This window comes from Arachis stenosperma, chromosome 1 (assembly GCF_014773155.1).
Source record: "Arachis stenosperma cultivar V10309 chromosome 1, arast.V10309.gnm1.PFL2, whole genome shotgun sequence".
Taxonomy (NCBI): domain Eukaryota; kingdom Viridiplantae; phylum Streptophyta; class Magnoliopsida; order Fabales; family Fabaceae; genus Arachis; species Arachis stenosperma.
The window spans coordinates 118,742,753-118,763,804 of NC_080377.1; the positions used below are offsets into that span (position 1 = coordinate 118,742,753).

A 21,052-nucleotide genomic window follows, 5' to 3' on the forward strand; every position below is an offset into this window, starting at 1 on the left:
TCAGACTAGACATAAGCTCAAAACATCGCAAAAGCCTCTTATAATTCAAAATTGTCTCCATCTTTGGAGGGCAGAACAAAATAGTGTATTTGCAAACTGTAGATGAGACAGTTCTATATTATCTCTCCCAACCAGTAGTGGAGATATGCGTTCGTTCCTGACTGCCTCTCCCACCATCCTATGCAACACATCAACAAGAACAAACAAAAATGGAGATATAGGATCTCCTTTTCTTAGACCTCTCTCCATCTTGAACGGCTTGAACGGTGACTCATTAATCATAACCGACATAGATGCTGTACTTACACATTCCTGCACTCATACCCTCCATCTATGACCAAAGCCCATCTTTTATAACACGATATCTACAAAACTCTACCTGACCTGTCATATGCCTTTTGAAAATCTAGTTTAATAATTACCGCCTTCTTGTGCGTCAGTTGTTTCACATACTATGAGCACTCCATAGTGTATTTTTCCGTCCCTTTACAAATGCACTGTGTCTCTTCCACCAAATCTAGTACATTGTACACACATCCAACCATATTAATTGGCCGAAGGTCTTTGATCTTCTTCGCACTTAAAAATTTTGGCGCCAACACCACCCATATTGCATTTGCATCCGTTGGTAATTTGACATTTTGGAAGAATCCTATTATAGAATTCCTAACCAATCTTATTCCAACACTTTATAGTTAGTCAACTCACAATCCTAAACTACATCTTTAATTCCCTCAGTAGAGGACATTACTTCCAATGTTGCACATCTTTAATTCCATCCCCTTATAGAATCCTCCCCTTATTCCTAGCCTGATTCCTTACCAACCTCCCATGAATTTAAAGTGTATCAATTTTATTATTCCTCCTTTTGACCAAAACTAGTTGATGAAAGTATCTAATATTCTTACCTATATCCCTTCCATTCTTTTATTTTATTATATACACTAACTTTAAAACGAGCTACATTTTCCTCTCTTTTATTTCTGATATATGTCATGTGAGATTCACTTCATACATAATATATGCATCACATACAAAGTAAGCTCATTTGTGACATGATACATCACTTTGAACGTTCTAGCAATTTATGCATTAACATCATTTTAATTATTTGGACAAATAACACGCCACGCCATATAAGACTGAAGCAGATAAAGCATGAAGGCAGAAAGTGATAAAAGCGGTAAAAACACCCAATAAAAAGAGGTGACCGTATTGAGAGGGGGAAAATAAATGAATAAAGTAACGCGTGGCCCTGCAAAAGCATCTGAAGGAAAAAGACATGTAACAGCTGAAAAGCAGAGACTCTGTGACCTTCACTCACACTTTCAAAGTTTTGAACACACACAGAAAATTCATGTGCCCCCATCCCATCCCACATCCCTTCTCTCTCTCTTCCCTTCTTCAGTCAAAACCATCAGTATCAATATTCTGTTGCATGACACCCTCTCCTCTCTTCTTGATTCACATACTTGAGAGCAAGGAATCTTTGATGATCATTGTACTCCATCCACCCTACCCTATACGACTATACGCACTGAACCTAGTTACACCTTGATTTCTACCGTTCTTTTTTGCATCCAAAAGCACGCCACTTTGTACTACTACCACAACTCCACTCAAACTCATATTTACAATTAAAACACAAACCCAACATGATAATGTGTTTTACAGAACCATATACACTGATTAAATCCTAGAATAACCCAAGTTTAATAATAATAACAATTTTATAAGAAAAAAAATAAAGAATTATGATTATATATGACCAATAGATCTCATTTCGCTTTTCTTTTCTAATTTTCCTATTGAAAGCCATGGTAATTTACCTAGGACCAGAGAGTTCCATGGCATAGGAATCCAAGGAGCGTTCATCATCATCGTCATCCATTGTGGAGCCAAACATGCTTGTACGATCATGAACACTGTCATCATGCTTCGATGCAGGGGCAGGGGCGCGGGATGATGTGTGGCCACTGTTATTGCTTGGGGTCATGCCATGACTAACATTCCGATCATGATTATTACTATGTGATGCTGCCCACTTCTCAGCAAGTCCATCGCCTTCAAGCATTCGGCTGTATTTTCCTAACCTGTTACAACATACCAATTTTGATTTCAACTTCTGTTAAAAGTCTAAACATTTCTCATGCTTCAATCACTATAGCCATATTGAGGACATCCTATTAATATCATAGTACATAACTACATACTACATATCTTTTGGGTATAATACATTAACATACCTAAGAATTCAAGTTTTCCATGGTTCTTCAAATATTGTTGATAGAAATGAAATACGTAAATGAACAATTGCACAGGCAGAAGTGTCCCCATAAAGTTTAGCATTCTCTTAACAGAATGCTATGATGCATAAATATAACTACGATGATTAAAATTAATACCACAATTACTACTGACATATCGTTTTGATTATTAAGAATGGAAATTAACAGTTCGTTTCAGAAGATTGGCCAGTGGAAAGGTACTCTGGAGCAATGTGCCCAACTGTGCCACGGACCGCGGTTGTGACGTGGGATTCAGAATGGTCAAGGAGCTTTGCAAGGCCAAAATCACCAACAACAGCCTCACAGTAGTCATCAAGAAGAACATTAGCAGCTTTAACATCTCGGTGTATTATCTTTGGATCGCATTGCTCGTGCAGATACAGAAGTCCTCTCGCAGCTCCAATTGCTATCCTCTTTCTTGTGTTCCAATCTAAAGATGGTTTGCCTATCATAACGTTCGTGATATTCAACAAGAAGGAATTTAAGTCCAAGATTTACTAGCTAAACTAAGCCTTCAATTATAAGGAATTTAAGTAAAGAAGAAGGATTTAATGCCTAGAATATACATTTTGTAAACCTGGAAAGAAACAATCAATACATTTTTGTAAATCTGGAAAGAAACAACCAATTTGACTTGAAATTAAAAAGTTCCCAATAGATTGATTCAGAACATTTTAAGCTTATATTTGAAATCATGATGGTCTTCCAAGTATTTTAAATATTATTGAATACACAAGATATTGATAATTAGAGATAAATTATGTGTAGGTGCCTGACATCCAAAACTATTTTTCAGATTACAGGAGAAAAAGAGTCAAATTTGAAAAAATAATTAAGTCCTAAAATTAAAATCCGAAAACATGATAGGTGCAGATCAAAGACCATAACAGGATTTAAATGCAAAACGAAGACCACATAACTAAGTTCTACTAAAATATATAGTAACAAACATTGTGTGATCACATGCTTTGTGGGGTAGTGAGATAAACCTACCTCTAAGCCTGGATGCCACACTGCCATTAGACATATAAGGATAAACCAGAAGCTTTTCATTAGGAGTAGCACAATATCCAATTAAGCGAAGTAAATTGCGATGAACTGCCAAACTGATCATCTCCAATTCTGTTCGAAACTGTGATTCACCAGAACTTCCAGTAACATCCTTCAGTCTTTTCACTGCCACCATAGAGCCGTCACCAAGTTTTCCCCTATAAACATTGCCAAAACCTCCAGCCCCAAGTATGTTCTTGGAGCTGAAACTATCTGTTGCTTGTTGGAGCTCTCTGAACGTGAAAGTCTTGAGATTTCCCAAGCTGACAATTCCCTCTTCCTTATATTCTGCAGCAGAGCAAAAATCATAACTAACTATTCCTCCATACATAATCTAAGAACTGTTATGTTGTGCTACCTACCACCAATAAACAGGATGGCCTGGTGCTGTCGTTTATGTCTATACCAAAAGATCCCAAAGAGCAAAACCATGAGAGAAGCACAACTAAGACTAACTCCAAGTGCAACTGCTATTTTTCTGGACTTGTGTTTTCCTAAACATGGAGATGTCAAATAGGTTTAAAATGTTGTATAAATAAAACAAGAGGCACAAGACAGCTAAACGTTAAAGATAGGTACCTTGTGATGATGTTTGAGAGAAGGAAACGGGCATAAGAGTTGCTGATCCAGAGCAACCTTCAGTAGTGATGCTTCCACAAATTAATGGGTTTCCCACAATACTACATAGTAACAGTGAACAAAAGACAAAAGGAAACAGTTCAAAAATAATGTATACAATAAAATAATACAGCACTATCAAACACACGCACACACACAGGGGAAGAGACACCATACTTGAATGCCCTTGCAGGAAACTTGGGCAATGGTCCACTTAGATTGTTATAAGACAAGTCCCTGAATAATGCATAGAGTCATCATCATCACATCAGAGATAAATAGAAATAGTGTTAACAAGAAGTTGCATGTGGTTTCGATTTTCAAGGCACTGGTATGCGTGAGGAAAGGGGTAATTGGTATTATATCCATACTCACAAGAAAGCAAGCTGTGGGATTTTGGCCAGTGAAACAGGAAAGGGTCCTGACAAGCTATTGTTGTTGAGCCTCCTGCTCTCATTGCATTCCACATTTTACATAAATAATAATGATAATACAAGATTTCAAATAACACAAGTAGTATCATCTCAAAATTAATAAATCAATTTACTCCTTAAAAATGGTGATAAAAAGGAAAAACAAAATAAGAAACTACTCACAGGTATTGGAGACTATCCAATTGGCCGAGAGAGGAAGGAATCACCCCAGAGAATCGATTATTGGAAAGATCCAATGTCTGAAGCTTTGGAAGGGTTCCAAGCTCGGGCGGAATTCGACCTGAGATATTATTGTTCTGCAGTAACCTGCATTCACCCATAAACGAAGGTTCCAACGTGGAGAATTATGCTTAGGTTTCTCAGAAGGTGATACAAACTCCAATACTAAAGACATGAAAACGAAAACTAAAGGAATACTGGAACAAAAAACGAAAAAGGAAGATGTTGAGGTGAATACACATAAGGACAAGCACTACTTAGAAACCAGTAATTGTAATAACCAAAACAAGAAGAAAAACAAGATAAACAGGTAGTGTTTGTAGAAGAAAAAAGAAGCATTGAAAGAGAGAAATATGAATGCAAAATTGGAAAGAAGATTTGTTCTGAGTCCTCACACTTGGCGAAGATTTGTTAGGTTTCCAATTGCTGCAGACAAAGTTCCAGAGAGAGATTGGCTCGGCGCTCCCCTGCACACAAACAAACAAAAGGAATGAAGTGTAAAATCCCTGAGACGACGACGAATAAGAAAAAGAAGAAGAAGACTAACAGGCCAATAACAAGGGAATCAGAGGAGCAAGTAATCATGGCCCAGCTGCAAGCGTCGACTGAGTACTCATCCCAGTTACTCAACACACCGTGAGGATCAGTGAGACTCCACTTGATGCTCATTAGAGCCTCCACTGCACATTTCACTCAATGAATTCCGCTCCAAAGAAAGAAGGCACAAGAGAAGACAAGAGGTACGTACCTTCGTGGTTGCGAGGCTCCGCAGATGAAGAGAGTGCGGCACGCGAGAGGAAAAGGACGAGAAGGAGAACCACCGCCATGACTATAGAGCAACAACGGATTTCAACATATCTCACAAGCACAAGCATTACCAAAAGTAAAAGGAGTAATAATATCTAACCTAATATCAATGAATGAATTTCAATTTGTAATGGAGCACAACACAGCTTCGCTTTACAACAAAAGAAAGAAAAAGGGAAATTGAAATGTGTGTGACTTGAGCGCAGAATTTTAGATGCTTAGAGAAGAAAAGATTAGATAGTACTAATACTAATACTAATACTAATAATAATAATAATGAGATTAATGAGCCTTCAGCTAGCCAGAATCAAAACGTCCATCGCTTTTGCTAATAGCTTGTGCTCCAATTCTGCTCTCGTTTTTCATAATAATTATTATTATATGATTATTATGATAGTAGTAGTAGAGTTAGTAGTATTGAATTAATAATAGAGAATAGAGAGGGAGTGATGGTGATAGAGGGATTGGAGGGAGCAGTTTGATTTGACAAAGACATGGTGTTGTGCGCAGCCAATTGTTGGGTCACATTAACAGAGATAGTGACAATGGATGGGTCCCTGCATTTCTTCAACACACTCATCATTACCACCACCCCTTCATCTTTTTCTTCTATGGTTTATCACAATCATTATTAAAATAAGTAAAAGCCACAAATACACTCGAGCAACTACACTTTCAAGAGATTAATTCGGAAAGAAAAAAAGTTTTAATAAAATTTTTTACAATAGTAGATATAGACATATTATTTTTAAATTAATTTTTATAATTAGAATAAAAAATTTTAATTTAAATTAATTTATTTATATTTATTATTTTAAAAGATTTTATTAATATTTTTTTAGAAATTAACTAATATTTTTATTCATAATAATATTATGAGAATATAAATCTTTTAAAATTAGATTAGTTTTGTTCTGACATTATATATTATAATACAAAAAATTTATAGAATTAAACTATTTTTATAGTATTTTTTAAAATTATATGTAATAAATATTTAAAAAAAGAAAAAAGTGAAAATATAGATTAGAAAGATAAATAGTAAAATTTAAAATTAAATAAAAAAATATGTATATAATAATAATACCTTTTATTTGAATTATACTATATTGTTAATTTTATTTTTTGTAAAACAGAAAGGTAGAGAAAATAAGAGAAGAGAGAGAGAAAGATAAAAAAGAAGAATTAGATAGAGGTTTGTTAATTTTAGAAGAAATAATTTTATTTTAATTGTTATGAAAAGTATCTAGTGACACATTTTGACTTGTCAAATTACTAATATAAATTATAAATTATATATAGAGTGAGAATGATAAAGAGAAATAGAAAAGTGAGAGAGGTAGATAAGAGAATGTAGGAAGAATGTTTATTAATTTAAAAAAAATATATCTTCTTAATTTTAGTAAGAGAGTATTATGTGATATATTTTGGTTATTAAATTAGTTAGTAATATATAATATATAATATAGTTATATTTCAATTTTAATATTTTAATTTTAATTTAATTTAAATATAATTAGAAAATGTTATGTTACATATTTTAGTGTCAAATTTGTAATTAGTCATTGATAATAATTTATAAGAGAGATAAAATAATGAAAGAATGAAAGAATAGATAAAAGAGAGAGAGGAGGAGAAAATTCCTTGAAAAAAAAATTTAATTTTAATTATAATAAAAAATAATATATAGCACATTTTAATTATACATTAGTAATATATGATAGATAATAAATTTATTAAAATATAAAATTTGAAAAATTTAGTTATTACTTTATTTTTAAAATAATTTATTACTTTAAGACAGACCAACTTCCTTTAATTCTTCTACTAAACAATATTATCTCGTTAATTAATAATCTTATTCTTTTTCTCGGCGTTGTATCTTTATTTTACAATTTTCTCTGAATTAGAATAATCTGAATAGTAAAGGTCAAATGTAAAATCATCTTCAGAAGCAATTTTTATATTCTTGTCAACACTTATTTTATTATAACAAAATTGAAAATTTAATATAGTTTCTTTTTTTTATTTAAACGCTTAGACTTTTTTATTTTTTCATCGCCATTTTATATTTATATTTTATTTGAGTTCTTATCTAAACTGCATATTGTTTATGTAAAGAAAATAAGAACACTTGACCAAATTTTGAAAATAGTAATGAACAAAGTACAATATTCTTTTAGTTTTTTTTTCTAATTTAACTAATTTTAACCCAAGAAAATTTTGAACATCCTCGAGACATTAAATATATTTGATTTTTTTTATAAATTAAAAATAAGATGAAAAAGACATTTAAAAATACTATATATAATTTCATATTTTATATTTTATATTTTAAAATGTTTTATAAAAATAATTAATTTTTTGTGTATATGTAATATTTTATATATTTTGTTTCTGTAATTATATTATATTCAATCAAATGATATGTATATAAAAAATCAATCACTAAATTAAATATTAATATAGAATATATATATATATATATTGATATATAAAATATATTAAAGGTATATAAAATATTATAATATTTATATATAAATATATAATAATTAATTTAGTGACTAATTTTGTTATTACAATTACAAACTAATAAAATTAACTAAATAAAATTCTCGTATTAGAGTGTGTTAGTTGGATTATTTGATGCCTTTATTTTATCAATATATTTTCATTAATTAGAATTGAGGCTTAGTCAAAAAATAGATTGATATTTAGTTATAGTAATACAAAAAAAATATAAAAAAAATTGAAATTTATTTTATTTATTATTTATTAATTATAATAATTAATAAATAATAATTAAGACAATTTTAAATCTTTTTCAAACATTATTAATTTAAATAGATGCATTTAATTCATATAGATCTACCCATTCGGAATCAAAGTAACCTTAAAATTATATTTCATCCCAAGATTATAATTATTGATCTCAAAGAATACAAACATTGAAAATACTAATATATATGTCTTAATGTAAAGAAGAATTTAGCTGATATATACTTTGAGAGTATATAATAAGACTATTATTAATAAAATATTTTAAATATTTTTTAATAAATAAAAATAAATGTATCAAAAACTTAAATTTTTGTGTATTTAAAAAAAAATGTATTATATTAATACTTAAAACATAAGTTAGATAAATCCTACGTAAAAAATGCGAAGAAAGTAGTGAAGCAAAAACAATTCCTTTCCATCTCTATTCTACAGTGATTAACTGTTGAGTTAAGAGTATGTTTAAAAAAGATGTGACTCTAAACTCTTATTAATTAAAGTGTGTCAGTTTCCTAAATATAGATACATACAGGACATGCATTACTGCATATTGGGTCCGCTAATTAATTACCACATTTTCCAACGAGACTTGGACAGCATATCGTTTGGAGGGACAACACTGATCCGAGAGATCTAGCTTTTAAGCTTTAACAACATTAAATCTCAGCATATGAACACGAGATTATTGGTAAAGTTAATTCAAAAATGTTAAAGGTTAAGTAGCACATTAATTAATTAAATTAGAGTCTTTATATAAAAAAAGAACTAAAAATGAATTAAATTATAGTGCTGTGTCGGGCAAAAGAAGGATATAAAAGCAAGAATTGGTTAGAGATTTTGACCAGGAGCCCCAAAAATTGGAATTTAAATTCAATTATGGGTCATGAGGCATTATTCTATTCTACTGAAAAGCAAGTGCCACCCCAATAAGACAATGCAATTCCATTCCAACATAAACAATGCGAGCTTTCCGTTATGTTCCAAATTTCCATTTAGAGCAACTTTAATTTGCAACGTTAATCTCTTGCACCAGTTACTCCAAATTGAGGACGAATTTCTCATCATGGGATAAAAAATTCCTCATGCTGTGAATGGGGATCCATGGTTAATTGTGACTTAAGCTCCAAGCATTTGTTGGTGGAGGAGGAATATGAATATTTACATTTTATTGCTGCAGCGAATTAGTATTTCATCATATCGTATATCCTATGCTAGTAGTATGTCACTGGCTACACAAAAATGTTTTTAAATATAGGTCAATGAAGATATATAATATTTATTTAGTATATTACAAAAGCTGTTGTATGTATTTAAAAATATGAAACGAATTTTGATAAGCAATGTTGCATGTGGATAGTGGGAATATGGAGAAGTGTTAAGTAGTAGTAAGAAGTAAAAATGGTAACGTGGGAATCCCCACTTGTTCAGACACAATATCTTTGTTGGAGTGCGTTTATTCTTCCATTCCATGGTGTTGCAGCTATGTATTACTGTGTACCAATTGGAATTTGATTCCCCTCTTCGCCTCCACCTCCTCCTCTTTCTTCAAATCTCAAATTGCTTTTACCGAAGCACTTTGATTTACACAAAAGCAAAAGGTCATGACCCACCCGTGTTATCCCCCCTCCTTTAATTTAATTTGATTTCTTAACAGACTTCTATATATTGAAATAGTAAAATTTATATGAATTTTTTTTTGAGTAAAATAATAATTAGGTTTTTAAATTTTTTGCTTTCATACTAATTAGGCTCTGAAAAAAAATTTTCAATTTAATATTTTACGATAGCACACAATTGATACGCTTTTTAATTTAAATATGGAAGTAAAAGTTGTGTTGGACTCATATATGAAAAAATACAGGTGCTTCACAGCCATGTGTGTCAACGGAACAGAATTCGGATCATGTGAGTTCTTCATCAGTAAACGAACGGTCCGAGTTGCTTTTGATATTCCATTTCATTAAAAAATTGACAACAACAAACAATTCGAAGAAGGGTCCGTTTTTTAGCTTCCGAAATTCATATTTGTCCAACCACAAGTCGGACCATGCGATTTCTTAAGGAAAATTTTAAAATCAAACAACTTGCATGGTCCGATTTATGTACTCTGAGTTTTTTCAATTTTTTTTAACATAAATCGGACCCTCAGATTTGTATACTCTGAATTTTTTCTACTTTTTAAATGCAAATCGGACTCTCCGATTTGTGTATTTTCATAATTTTAAAAAACACAAAAAATATCATGTTAAAGTATATCACCTATTTTGCTTCCATATCAAAATTTTTTAGTCCAATGGATATGTGATGTCTTTCTATTAATTTATTACGTAAAATTTAACAGTGACACTTATATGTACCGTTACCTACTGTGATGTATATTTATAAAAGATTGTGATGTAAATAATAACTCGTGAAGCAAACTTTACCCTTTAGTAGAATTTGTAATAGATAGAAAATAATTGACAAAAGTTATATGAAAACTCAAAAAATAGTAAATATTTCATCAACAACAGAATACATACCATTGTAGTCTGTAGATAACGAAATATATATATACAACCTTATTTTATTTCATACTATCCATTGACCGTTTTTTTATCGTAGACGACCTAAGTGGTATTTTTTTTCTCTTCAAAGACTAATTAATTCTAAGTCGAAATCCTGAAAAATCTAATTATCACTTTACTCTTATTACTCTTATTTTTATATAAAAATCATAGTTGAACATTATTAAATAATTTAATATATTTAATTAAATTATTTATTGTAATGTGTTAATATTTTAATTATTATTTTAAAATATTTTTACCTGTGTAATTATATATTAAAAAATATTTAGAGTATTCTTGATCTTTTGTTAAGATAGATTTTTTAGTTAAAAACTTGGTGAAAACTTATATTCAATTAACTCTATGTGAAGTTGATAGTTGAGAACTGTTAAATAATTTTACTAAATTTTCATCGAATGACTCTCAACTATCAATTTCACGTAAAGTTAATTATACATGAATTTTCACCTAAAAACTTTATTTAAAAGGGTAGTGAAATATGAATAGAGTATTAGAGTCTATTTTAAACCCATTGATATTCAGAATATAAATATCGAGGTAATATTCAATTTGATCCTCAACTTACATGCAAGCGATAATTTAGTCCTTAAAATTTTAATTGTCTTTATTTAGTCCTTAAACTTTGTGAACATAACTCATGTTAGTCCTTGAAACAATTTTCAACGTAAAAATGTTAACTGAACACTGTCGTGAACAGGCGGATGCTACACTAAATCTTGTAAAATGGTGTTGTTTTAGTTTGGACATTTAAATAACCCAAAAACAACATCATAAATTGTGTTTATTAAAATTTTACCTAACAAAATAAGTGATATGATTGCATTTTTGAGCTATTTAAATGCCAAAACTAAAATTGCATCATTTTACAAGTTTTAATGTGACATCTAATAGTCTATAACAGCGCTTCATTAATATTTTTATACTAAAAATCGTTTATGGACTAATATGAGGCATGTTTATATATTTTGGGGACTAAATAGAGGTAATTGAAATCTCATAGACTAAATTGAGACTTGCGTGTAAGTTCAGGGACCAAATTGAATATTAACTCTATAAATATCTTACAAAAAATAACACCTTAATTAAATATAACACACATATATATATATATATATATATATATATATATATATATAGTGTTTTTGTTATGTTGTCTAATTTGTCTAACTTATTTTTTAAAATAAAAAATAAAATATTTAAAATAAAAAACAAATCATGTAAAATTTATTAAATATTATTTATTTACCTTTTTTAATAACTTAGATATAATGTGATAGATAATATAATATTCACCTATATATATTCGTCTTCCACACTTATGTAATCTATTGGAGGCAAACGCTGAAATGCTTCTTTTAGATTTTATACCTTCCATGTTTTATGAACTATAATACATGTTTATGCATAAATATATATGTTTTAAACCGTACTAGTTTAATAATTTACTATTATAAATAAATATGTATATTTATTATTTTTAAATTTTTAGATGGTGAAATCCCTGGTAACTAACCTTCTGGATTTTAACACAAATTTGTAGGTGTAAAATCACTAAAATGTCCACAGTGGAAACATTTGGAAGTATTGATCTGGAAAAGAAAATTGGAAGAATGTGAAGAGGCATACATTTTTGGATCGATTCTTTTGGTTTTGTTGCCTAGCAGTAATCGCTATTTTTGGGTCAGTTCACATTATATCAATATAATTATTATTGGACAATTGAATCAGAAATTATGTTGAAGTTCAAATTAATAGGTGAATATGTTTTAAAGGATATAAAAAATAAACATATTTAAACATAATTATAGTGAAAATATTTATAATTATGCCCTGTATCCAACTAATAGCTTATGAACACAATTTAAAAAATTCTAAATACATGAATTAGTTTGAACGTGATTTATTATCTTTTATGATATTTCGTCTGGTCAAATTAGATTCTAGAAATGAATGTGGTAGAATTCTATTGACTTCCTCATGTATGGTTCCAATCATTGGAGCATATAACCTCATCACTTCTTACATTATGATTATTGATCCACTTGTTTCATTTTTCAGTTTGTACCGTCAATCTCGCTTAGTGGTGATACTCCTTATCCTCATACATATATTATATACACATAATTGGACGTCAATTTTTAAGTGTGGATTATGCATGAATAGGTTAAATCAGAGCACATTAGAGACAAATAAAGGTTGCCTATACACATCAACAACCACTATAAAATAAAAATAAGAGAGAGGAGAGAGAGAGAGAGATTGACGAAAAAGCTCGTCTTGTCTCTTTCCTCACCAGGTGCAACGTTAAACTTTTTTTTTTTTTTTACTTTTTTATGCTAACTTTTTTTTCATCATGCTAAACTTGCATCGTCTAATTAATTATCAAATGACGTGTGTTCTAATTGTCATGTTATTGGACCCAAACCCAAACTTTTTTTCCAATTCCATTGGGTTGTTATCTCCAATACAGATAGAGTAACCGTAAATGGGCCTGGGCCCAAGACATATAGAACATAACAAACGCCAATATTCCTAATACCAAAAAAAAGCCCAATATTCCTATACCGACGCAAATTCTCCCAAAAAGTTTTAAGTATTTCTGCGCATGAAATACGTATAATTGAATCTTAATTTAACTTAAATAATTTTAGAACAAGCTAATAATGCTCTTCCACTAACACACAAACTATGATTATTTTTAATAATCTGTATCACTTGGGTTAAGTTTCAACTTTCATCATGTGCTTAATTGCTTATCTTGTACATGATGAATTTACAATAATATCCCGGTCTACATGTACAAGAGTGTCTACAGAAGAGAACAAAATGGGGATTAAATACCAATATATATATATATATATATATATATATATATATATATATATATATATAAGCTAAGAGATAATTTTATAGAAGGAAAAACAAGAGGTTGCACAATATTATCATACATCGCTTTCACTCGATCATGCTGAGTAGACACATCACACACCATGAAAACAAAATTTATATCTTCAATGTAAGTTATATCTACAAATAAAATTTGAATACCTAAGAATTTATTTGTAATAGAATTCTGACAAGAAAAGAATTTTTTTTCTTTGGTTTGGAATACAATAAAAATATAATGAAAAGTGCTAGAGACCAACAACTTTTGTGATTTGTAACCATCAAGTAGTCATCAATAATGTTTTTAATAGTGTGAGATTTCATCCAATAGTATGAAATTGCTCATTTTTCCTTTACTAGTTACGTGCTGGTCAAAATTTAATAAAGTTGCGGGTCTCTTAAATTTTTCCAAATGTAATTTTCAAATCTCAAAAAAAATTTAATTTTCACATTAATGTTTAAACTAAATCGGATAAAAAAAGATCTGATTTGTAATTTCACTGTTACTAAAGATTAAAATATCAAAATTGTCCTCAACAAACAAATAAAAAAAGACAAATAAAAAGACCACAAAATAAAATAACAAAAAATACAAAATTAATTTCATTCATACAATTAATTTATTTTAAATCATGAATTTAAATTTAAAATAATATTAAAATTCACTCCTTAATTAAATACTTTCCAAACATACTCTAACATTTTGATTAAACGAACAAACAAACTAGTCATTCAATTCACCCAGATTTAGTATTTTATATATGTTAAAATTAATTTCATGGAATAATAAGGCTTCCACTTTCTCGAATGCTTAGCTTCTATGGTATTCATTTACTTATAGCCATCACTCATGCAAATATATAAGAGCCAAAAAATAAAAAAATAAAAAAGTATATTAATCATATAAATATTTGTTTATCGCCCTAAATTACTTATTAGAGTCCACAAAGCACGGCCATGAAAGTGGTACAAAACCACTTTCTATTCCAAGCTGCATGATTATATTGGTAAACCGTTGCCACAATAGTCAAACCCTTTATTGCTGCTAGTTTCTCCTTTGCCTACTCTTTTGGAGATTGGAGCGGGGCAACAACAATATTAATATTAATATTAATTATAAGGTAAAAACTCAAGTGAAGTCGACTTCACATGAAGTTGATACCTGAGAGTCGTTAGATGATTTGATTGATTTGACTAAATTTTTATCTAACAGTTCTCAAATATCAACTTCCCGTGAAGTTGACTCCACCTGAGTTTTCACCTAATTATAATTAATACCCTAATAAGATCATCCAATGGTAATGTGACACGGTTCTCCAATAATTTAGGGCTCAACAACTCTATTTTCTAGTTTAATTATGCTTTGACAACCCAACATCATGCAAGAGCTTCACTTTAAATATTCTCCAATTTAAAAAGGTTAATATTTCGTCCTCATCATCACTTCGTTGTTCCCTTCTTTAACCATTCTGCCTTATTCCTTTTCCTGATTATTCTTCAATAATAGTGTTTTCCCTCCATTAAAGTAGAGTATAAGTGCTTAATTATATATACCGATGTTTGGTTTCTTTCATTAATAGAAATTGGTATATGTTCTTATTATATGAAATTTCACTATTATATATACTGTTGACCATAACTTACATTTTAAAGTTATATAATGTATCACATTCTCTCTTAATAATCCAACTTGAGATTCTCGTGAAAAAATGGAAGCTAAAGATAGAATAAGAAGAAAATTAAATAAACATCATTATAAGAATATTTAAGCACTGTAGTCCTTGTTTTGTTGTATGTTGTTTGAACTTCGAATCATTCAGCACGGTAATGTCTTCACCAAGAGTCAAGAAATTTTGATGGGGCGTGACGTCATAACTTATGCTAAGTTCCATAAAGTACGTAGCCAAATGATGAAGACGACGCTTCATACGGTGAATAATCGATTATAGTAAAAGTAAAACGCTGCATGAGTTACATATAATAATAATAATAATGGCTTCTGATCAAGCTGAAAATCCATGTGCAGTCAACTTCACGTGAAGTTAATAGTTAAGAGAAGTTAAATGATTTGATTGATTTGACTAAATTTTCATCTAATAATTCTCAGTTATTAATTTCAGGTGAAATTGACTGTGTGAATTTTAGGATTTCAAATCCATAATTAGGGTCTCAAATCCTCAAATATATGGATGTAGCTTCGATTCGGTATATCATAATTGATAATTATGTAGTTTCCACGTACACACATCTCACTACCCAATTAGATTCCAATATCCAAATGATTGAAACGAATATTATAAAGTAGCATAGATCATTTCTGTAACATGGACAATATAATTAATTTCTAATGTTTATTGGAGTAGAAAATAATAATGTGTTCCGAACATATTTAAACAATGTTCTAACAGCAGTTATACAAAATGACTTATTTTTAGCATTTACAATAATAAAAAATTAATAATCCGAAGTATAAGTATCTTGCGTTAACTCAGAATTCGAGAGAACGTTATACCTAAAAACTGTGATATATGCAGCCTAATCTGATATTTACTTCAATGACTATTTCTATATATTACTTGAATGTTGAATCCATAATTCTATAGCATTTATAATAAACTACATAAAATATCAAATCTGAGTGGTTATGGTTACTTATACATGTTAGAAAAACAAGGAAATTAACCAATTAGGTAAGCTCTACCTTCTTTTTGTAAACGAAATAGAGTGGGAAAAAATGGAATTATTAGTTAAAAAACTCGTGATCACCTAAACTTTCTCATACAATGAGATGAATTCATAGTGCATACTAATGATTTTTTAAATATTATGCAAATTTATTAAACAATGTAATGATATATACTATGATGCACAGAGATATAGGACATGACCTGACAGAAGATACAGTGATACGATATATATAAAATATAAAATAATTTTGAAATAAATTATAATAATATTTTTATATTTTATTGATTAAAATATAAAATAAAATTTTAACTATTTTTAATGTCTTTTTTCAATTTATAAAATATTTAAAATAGTTTTGTTTTAATAAATAATAATATATATTATTTTTAAATTTATTTTAAAAATATATGTTAAGAATAAAATTAAATACACTGATATGTGATGATAATTAAGTGTATCTAAATATATTCAAAAAAAAATTTTAATTTTTATTAATATACGGTTGGATACAGCCAACACATGTTGGACAAGTACACACTTCTGATTGACATTTTAAAAAATTCTACAGTCCCAAGTTTTGTATGTGTTATTAATCTATCGAGTAACAGAAGCCTTCAAGTCTTAAATATACAAGTATGGATAAAGGGGTTTGTGCTTTATGCCTAATTGATTCACATTGCATGCACTTTCAAGATAACACATTAGAGTGTTACTTGATGCATTATTTGCAACCCATAAATTTAAGAGAGGCATCTGGTTTTGAAAAAGCTTCGATATAGCTTTATATATAGTATAGAAATGGGTATGTATTTTTCTTTTTTTGATTGATAATTTGGACATACACCTGAAAATACAGATAAATTATTTAATTAAGAGTTAAAAAATGAATGGCATGAAAGGTCCCTTGCAAAATCTTGGTCAGTTGACGAATGACGTTTACAAAAATTAGAAGGTGAAAAATCACCACACGCTGCCACATTCAATGTAAGCTTCTGTCAGATCCTAGTTTCAGTAGTCATCTGAGCCAACTATATTATTATATACATTTAATTATTTATCGAATCATTGATGTCCAAGCTAAGTAGTTTTTCACTATAACTAGAACATTTTAATTGAAGTAGGCAACCCTATTTATTATGATAACATGAAATTGGAATTTATTTACGGAAGCTAACATAGCTTTCATGGTATAATATATAGTAGGTAGATCCTGTTTAATTCGAAGTAGCTAGTGCCTACACTACACTAGCAAGTTCCAATTAATGTGGTGAGTATATATATTTGATCAAGTCACGTGGCAAAGCTAAGTCAACATGGGTTTTATCATAAGGCCGAACAAAGTGGAAACAAAAAGAGAACCTAATTATGGGGACAATATAATGTATCCAAAGTACATTTAAATTTCACATAGGTGGGATCATCGTCCCCACTACCCTCTTATTTATTCACACAAAATGTGAAATGTTGTGTGAATTCACGGGTTACTAGACCCCTCTTCAATTTCCTCCTTATACAAAGTAGTCTTAATATTCTACTCTTATCTATAAGACACATTCACATTATTATTAAGTAAATTATGGATATGGGCTTGAATTGGAGTAGTTTGGGTTTGGCCGTATTCACATTTAACTTTGCTTTTTTTTTGGTCCATGATATCCTTCAATCCGACAGATCAGATACTAATCCATCGCGAATCGAAACTTAAGTTGGAACTTGTTAAGATAGTAGTATCAACCGGAAGAAGCTAAGACCTAAACCATGCTAGTATTCAACTATTTTGCTTCTCATCAACGTTAGGTTCGTTAATTATGCAATAGTATTATTCTAAAAAATTGTTAGGAGGATCCGTCATCAAAACAAGACACCTCCGAGGAAGAATCATATTCCTCTTCTTTTTCTCCCCACCCTTCTTTATTCGTTTCAACTTTCAACCGTGCTCTGCACATCCATGCTTTCACGTGCATACAAAATCTAACACAAGAATGTTTGAGACTTGGTTTGCGCTTTATTGTCCAAAGCGCAAAGTAATGGCCACTGCTCATTCGAAAATAGTTTTCGAAATTCGAATCGCACCAATTACATTTTTAAAATCGACAAAAATACACCTCATTATCAATCTTAGAAACATGATTAGTACGAAAATATTTGGTAACAAAAAAAATTAACTAAAACCTACCAGAACTTGTCTTATTTAAAATACGAAATGAATGTAAAAAATAAATGATGTTACTACTAATTACTAGCAAAACTAAAAGAGAAAAAAAAGGTTGGGAGGCACAAGGCACAAGGAAAAGGACAGTTTCGCAAATGGACTAATGAGGCAATGGTGACCCCTAGCTCACAACTTTGTTGTTTTTGTTGATATGTTACAAGAAAGAAAGAGAAAGAAGAAATGGTGGCTGGCTCACTCTTAAATAGGACTGGCAATTTCAGTAATTTTACAATGCAAGACCCTACCCTTTTCTTATTGGATGTGGATTGTCACCTCACCCACACCCACATCCACAACATTGATTGGACAACTTACATAATAAAACCAAATATTAACACACTGCAACCAGCCAAATTTGCATATACACTTGGATTAATTATTAATTATTGATGGTTAATTGAACTCAGGTACTAGTATTCTAGTACTACATATTACATGACATACGTAATCTTTTATTATTTCAACTAACTAGGCTTAGCTAGCTTGTTAAGAGCAACTACCACAATGCCCAAGAAATAACAATAAAAATTTTGGTGAAAGAGACAGAAGCAAGGACTGACATTAAATTTGAAACGGTAATAAAACAGTGGTTTGGATGTTGAAGGCTCTGTAATGTGTACCTTAAGGGACCCCCAAAATTTAAAGCATCACTGCCCCAAAATCCTACAGGATTAGGTGCATCCCCATTTACTGCAAAAAAATTCAAGCACCTACAAGCCACAAGTGAAGAAACCTCCATTTCCTTCCTTTAATTTGCTTTCCCAGCAAAAATTTAAATTAAATAAGGGCCATGATATGATGATTTTATTTTGTTCAGGCAATTGAGATCACAAGCAATAATATCAATATGATGAACTCCTTGCATATTAACATATGTTGAAAATCAAAAAAGTAAAAGAAATCATAATAGGCAAATTCTACTATGAGTTGAGACTAAGCTAATAATAATAATAATAATATAGATTGAGCCGTGTAGCCAATATCACCTTCATGAGCAGCATCATAATAATGAAGAGCCAAATCAGGAGAGAAACAACAACAACAACAACAACAATTGGTGTTGATGAGAAACAGAAACAGAAACAGAAACAGGAACAGCACATCCTTGACAAAAGTAAAGGTTTCTCATCAACATCATCATCTCAATAAACACAAACCAACCTGCTTGATGGATCCAATAATAATAATAATGATAATAATAAGAATCTGAGGAAGCCAAAAGCAAAGGCCATGGACACACCAACATGTTTGGCTTCTTCTGCTTCAGCTTCAGTTGCTGCCACCAACTCCAAGACCACCCCAAAAGTGGTACCATGAAACAATGAATGAGCAAAGGCAAAGAGAGTGTATGTGGTGAGAAGAAAGAAACTACTAAGGAGGCAGGGATGGAGGACGTGGAGCTATGGTTGCTGTGTGTGCAAACATAATAATAATAATGAGGTGTAAGTGTAATAGAGTGTATGAAGGAAATTGAATTGAAGCTACTACTATGGTTCTGGTTCTTCTGCTTCTGCTTCCACCACTCTTTTTCTCTTTCTCTTTTTCTTTCTGTGTCTGAAATCTTTTTTAGCTCTCAATTGCTTGCCCCAGAAGTCCAGATTAGCTAGATTTGCGCAAGCAATCTCTGTCCTTTATTTCCTTCCACTCTTAACCCTCCTCATTTACCATATTTCCTCTCCTACCCCTCCTTCAATACCAGCCAAAACCATTATTTCCTCATTATTATAAAAAGGGTAAGCTGGTGACTTACACTATTTCTCTATCACACATTTGCCAAAAACAAAATTATTTCTTAACTTACTTTCTGCTTTTTCAAATCCTAATAATAAATCACTCTAATTAATACTTAAAAATAGATATTTAAATTAATTAAATAATAATAAATTTTTAAAAAGATTGATTAATTGATTAAAGACTGAATTTTAAAAGATGAATAATATTTTTTATAATAAATATGAATACATTTAAAAATAAAAAACATTAATTTATGAATATAATAAAATTTTGGAATATTATTTTTATATTTTTAGAAATTAAATTGGTGATCCTCCCTAAAACAAATATGATGTGTCTATTCATACTTTTTAAAAAGATCATAACATGCCTCTTAAACTTATTCTCTTGTCTAAAATAATGTTAGTCAAATTACATAAGATTATTAGACCAATTAAAACTTTCTCTTATAAATTTTAATATAAGGATTTAACTAACTTGTATCTAAAGATGTATTTTAAAAATTTAACAAAAATTAATTTGTATAATAAAAATAAAATATTTTTTATGATATATTTAACCTATATTTTAGAACACAAATTAGTGAAATTTTTAATATAATTATATACTTAAAAAGTGAATTAAATGCTTACGGTTAAATTAGAATACATTATGAGTAGTAGTAGAGTATTAAATTGATGAGACTGGCCCATAACTCCTGTATTTTATTGTGTGCTTTGGGTACAAATCAAGACCTTTTCTCTAATATTTTTAATTTTTTAAATTCAT

The 21,052-nt window shown here is 29.9% G+C and overlaps 1 protein-coding gene across 1 annotated transcript; it reads right to left on the reverse strand.

The window, feature by feature from the left end:
• Window positions 1-1,125: 1,125 nt before the first annotated feature.
• Window positions 1,126-5,812, reverse strand: LOC130932476 (probable LRR receptor-like serine/threonine-protein kinase At4g30520). Its single transcript, XM_057861809.1, has 12 exons — window positions 5,358-5,812; window positions 5,157-5,289; window positions 5,005-5,076; window positions 4,553-4,696; window positions 4,332-4,403; window positions 4,134-4,193; window positions 3,918-4,018; window positions 3,701-3,832; window positions 3,282-3,626; window positions 2,455-2,733; window positions 2,237-2,246; window positions 1,126-2,093 (listed from the first exon to the last, which is right to left on the reverse strand). Exons 1-12 carry the CDS (start codon window positions 5,482-5,484, stop codon window positions 1,826-1,828), a joined length of 1,743 nt encoding a protein of 580 aa, XP_057717792.1. The 5' UTR covers window positions 5,485-5,812; the 3' UTR covers window positions 1,126-1,825.
• Window positions 5,813-21,052: the final 15,240 nt, after the last annotated feature.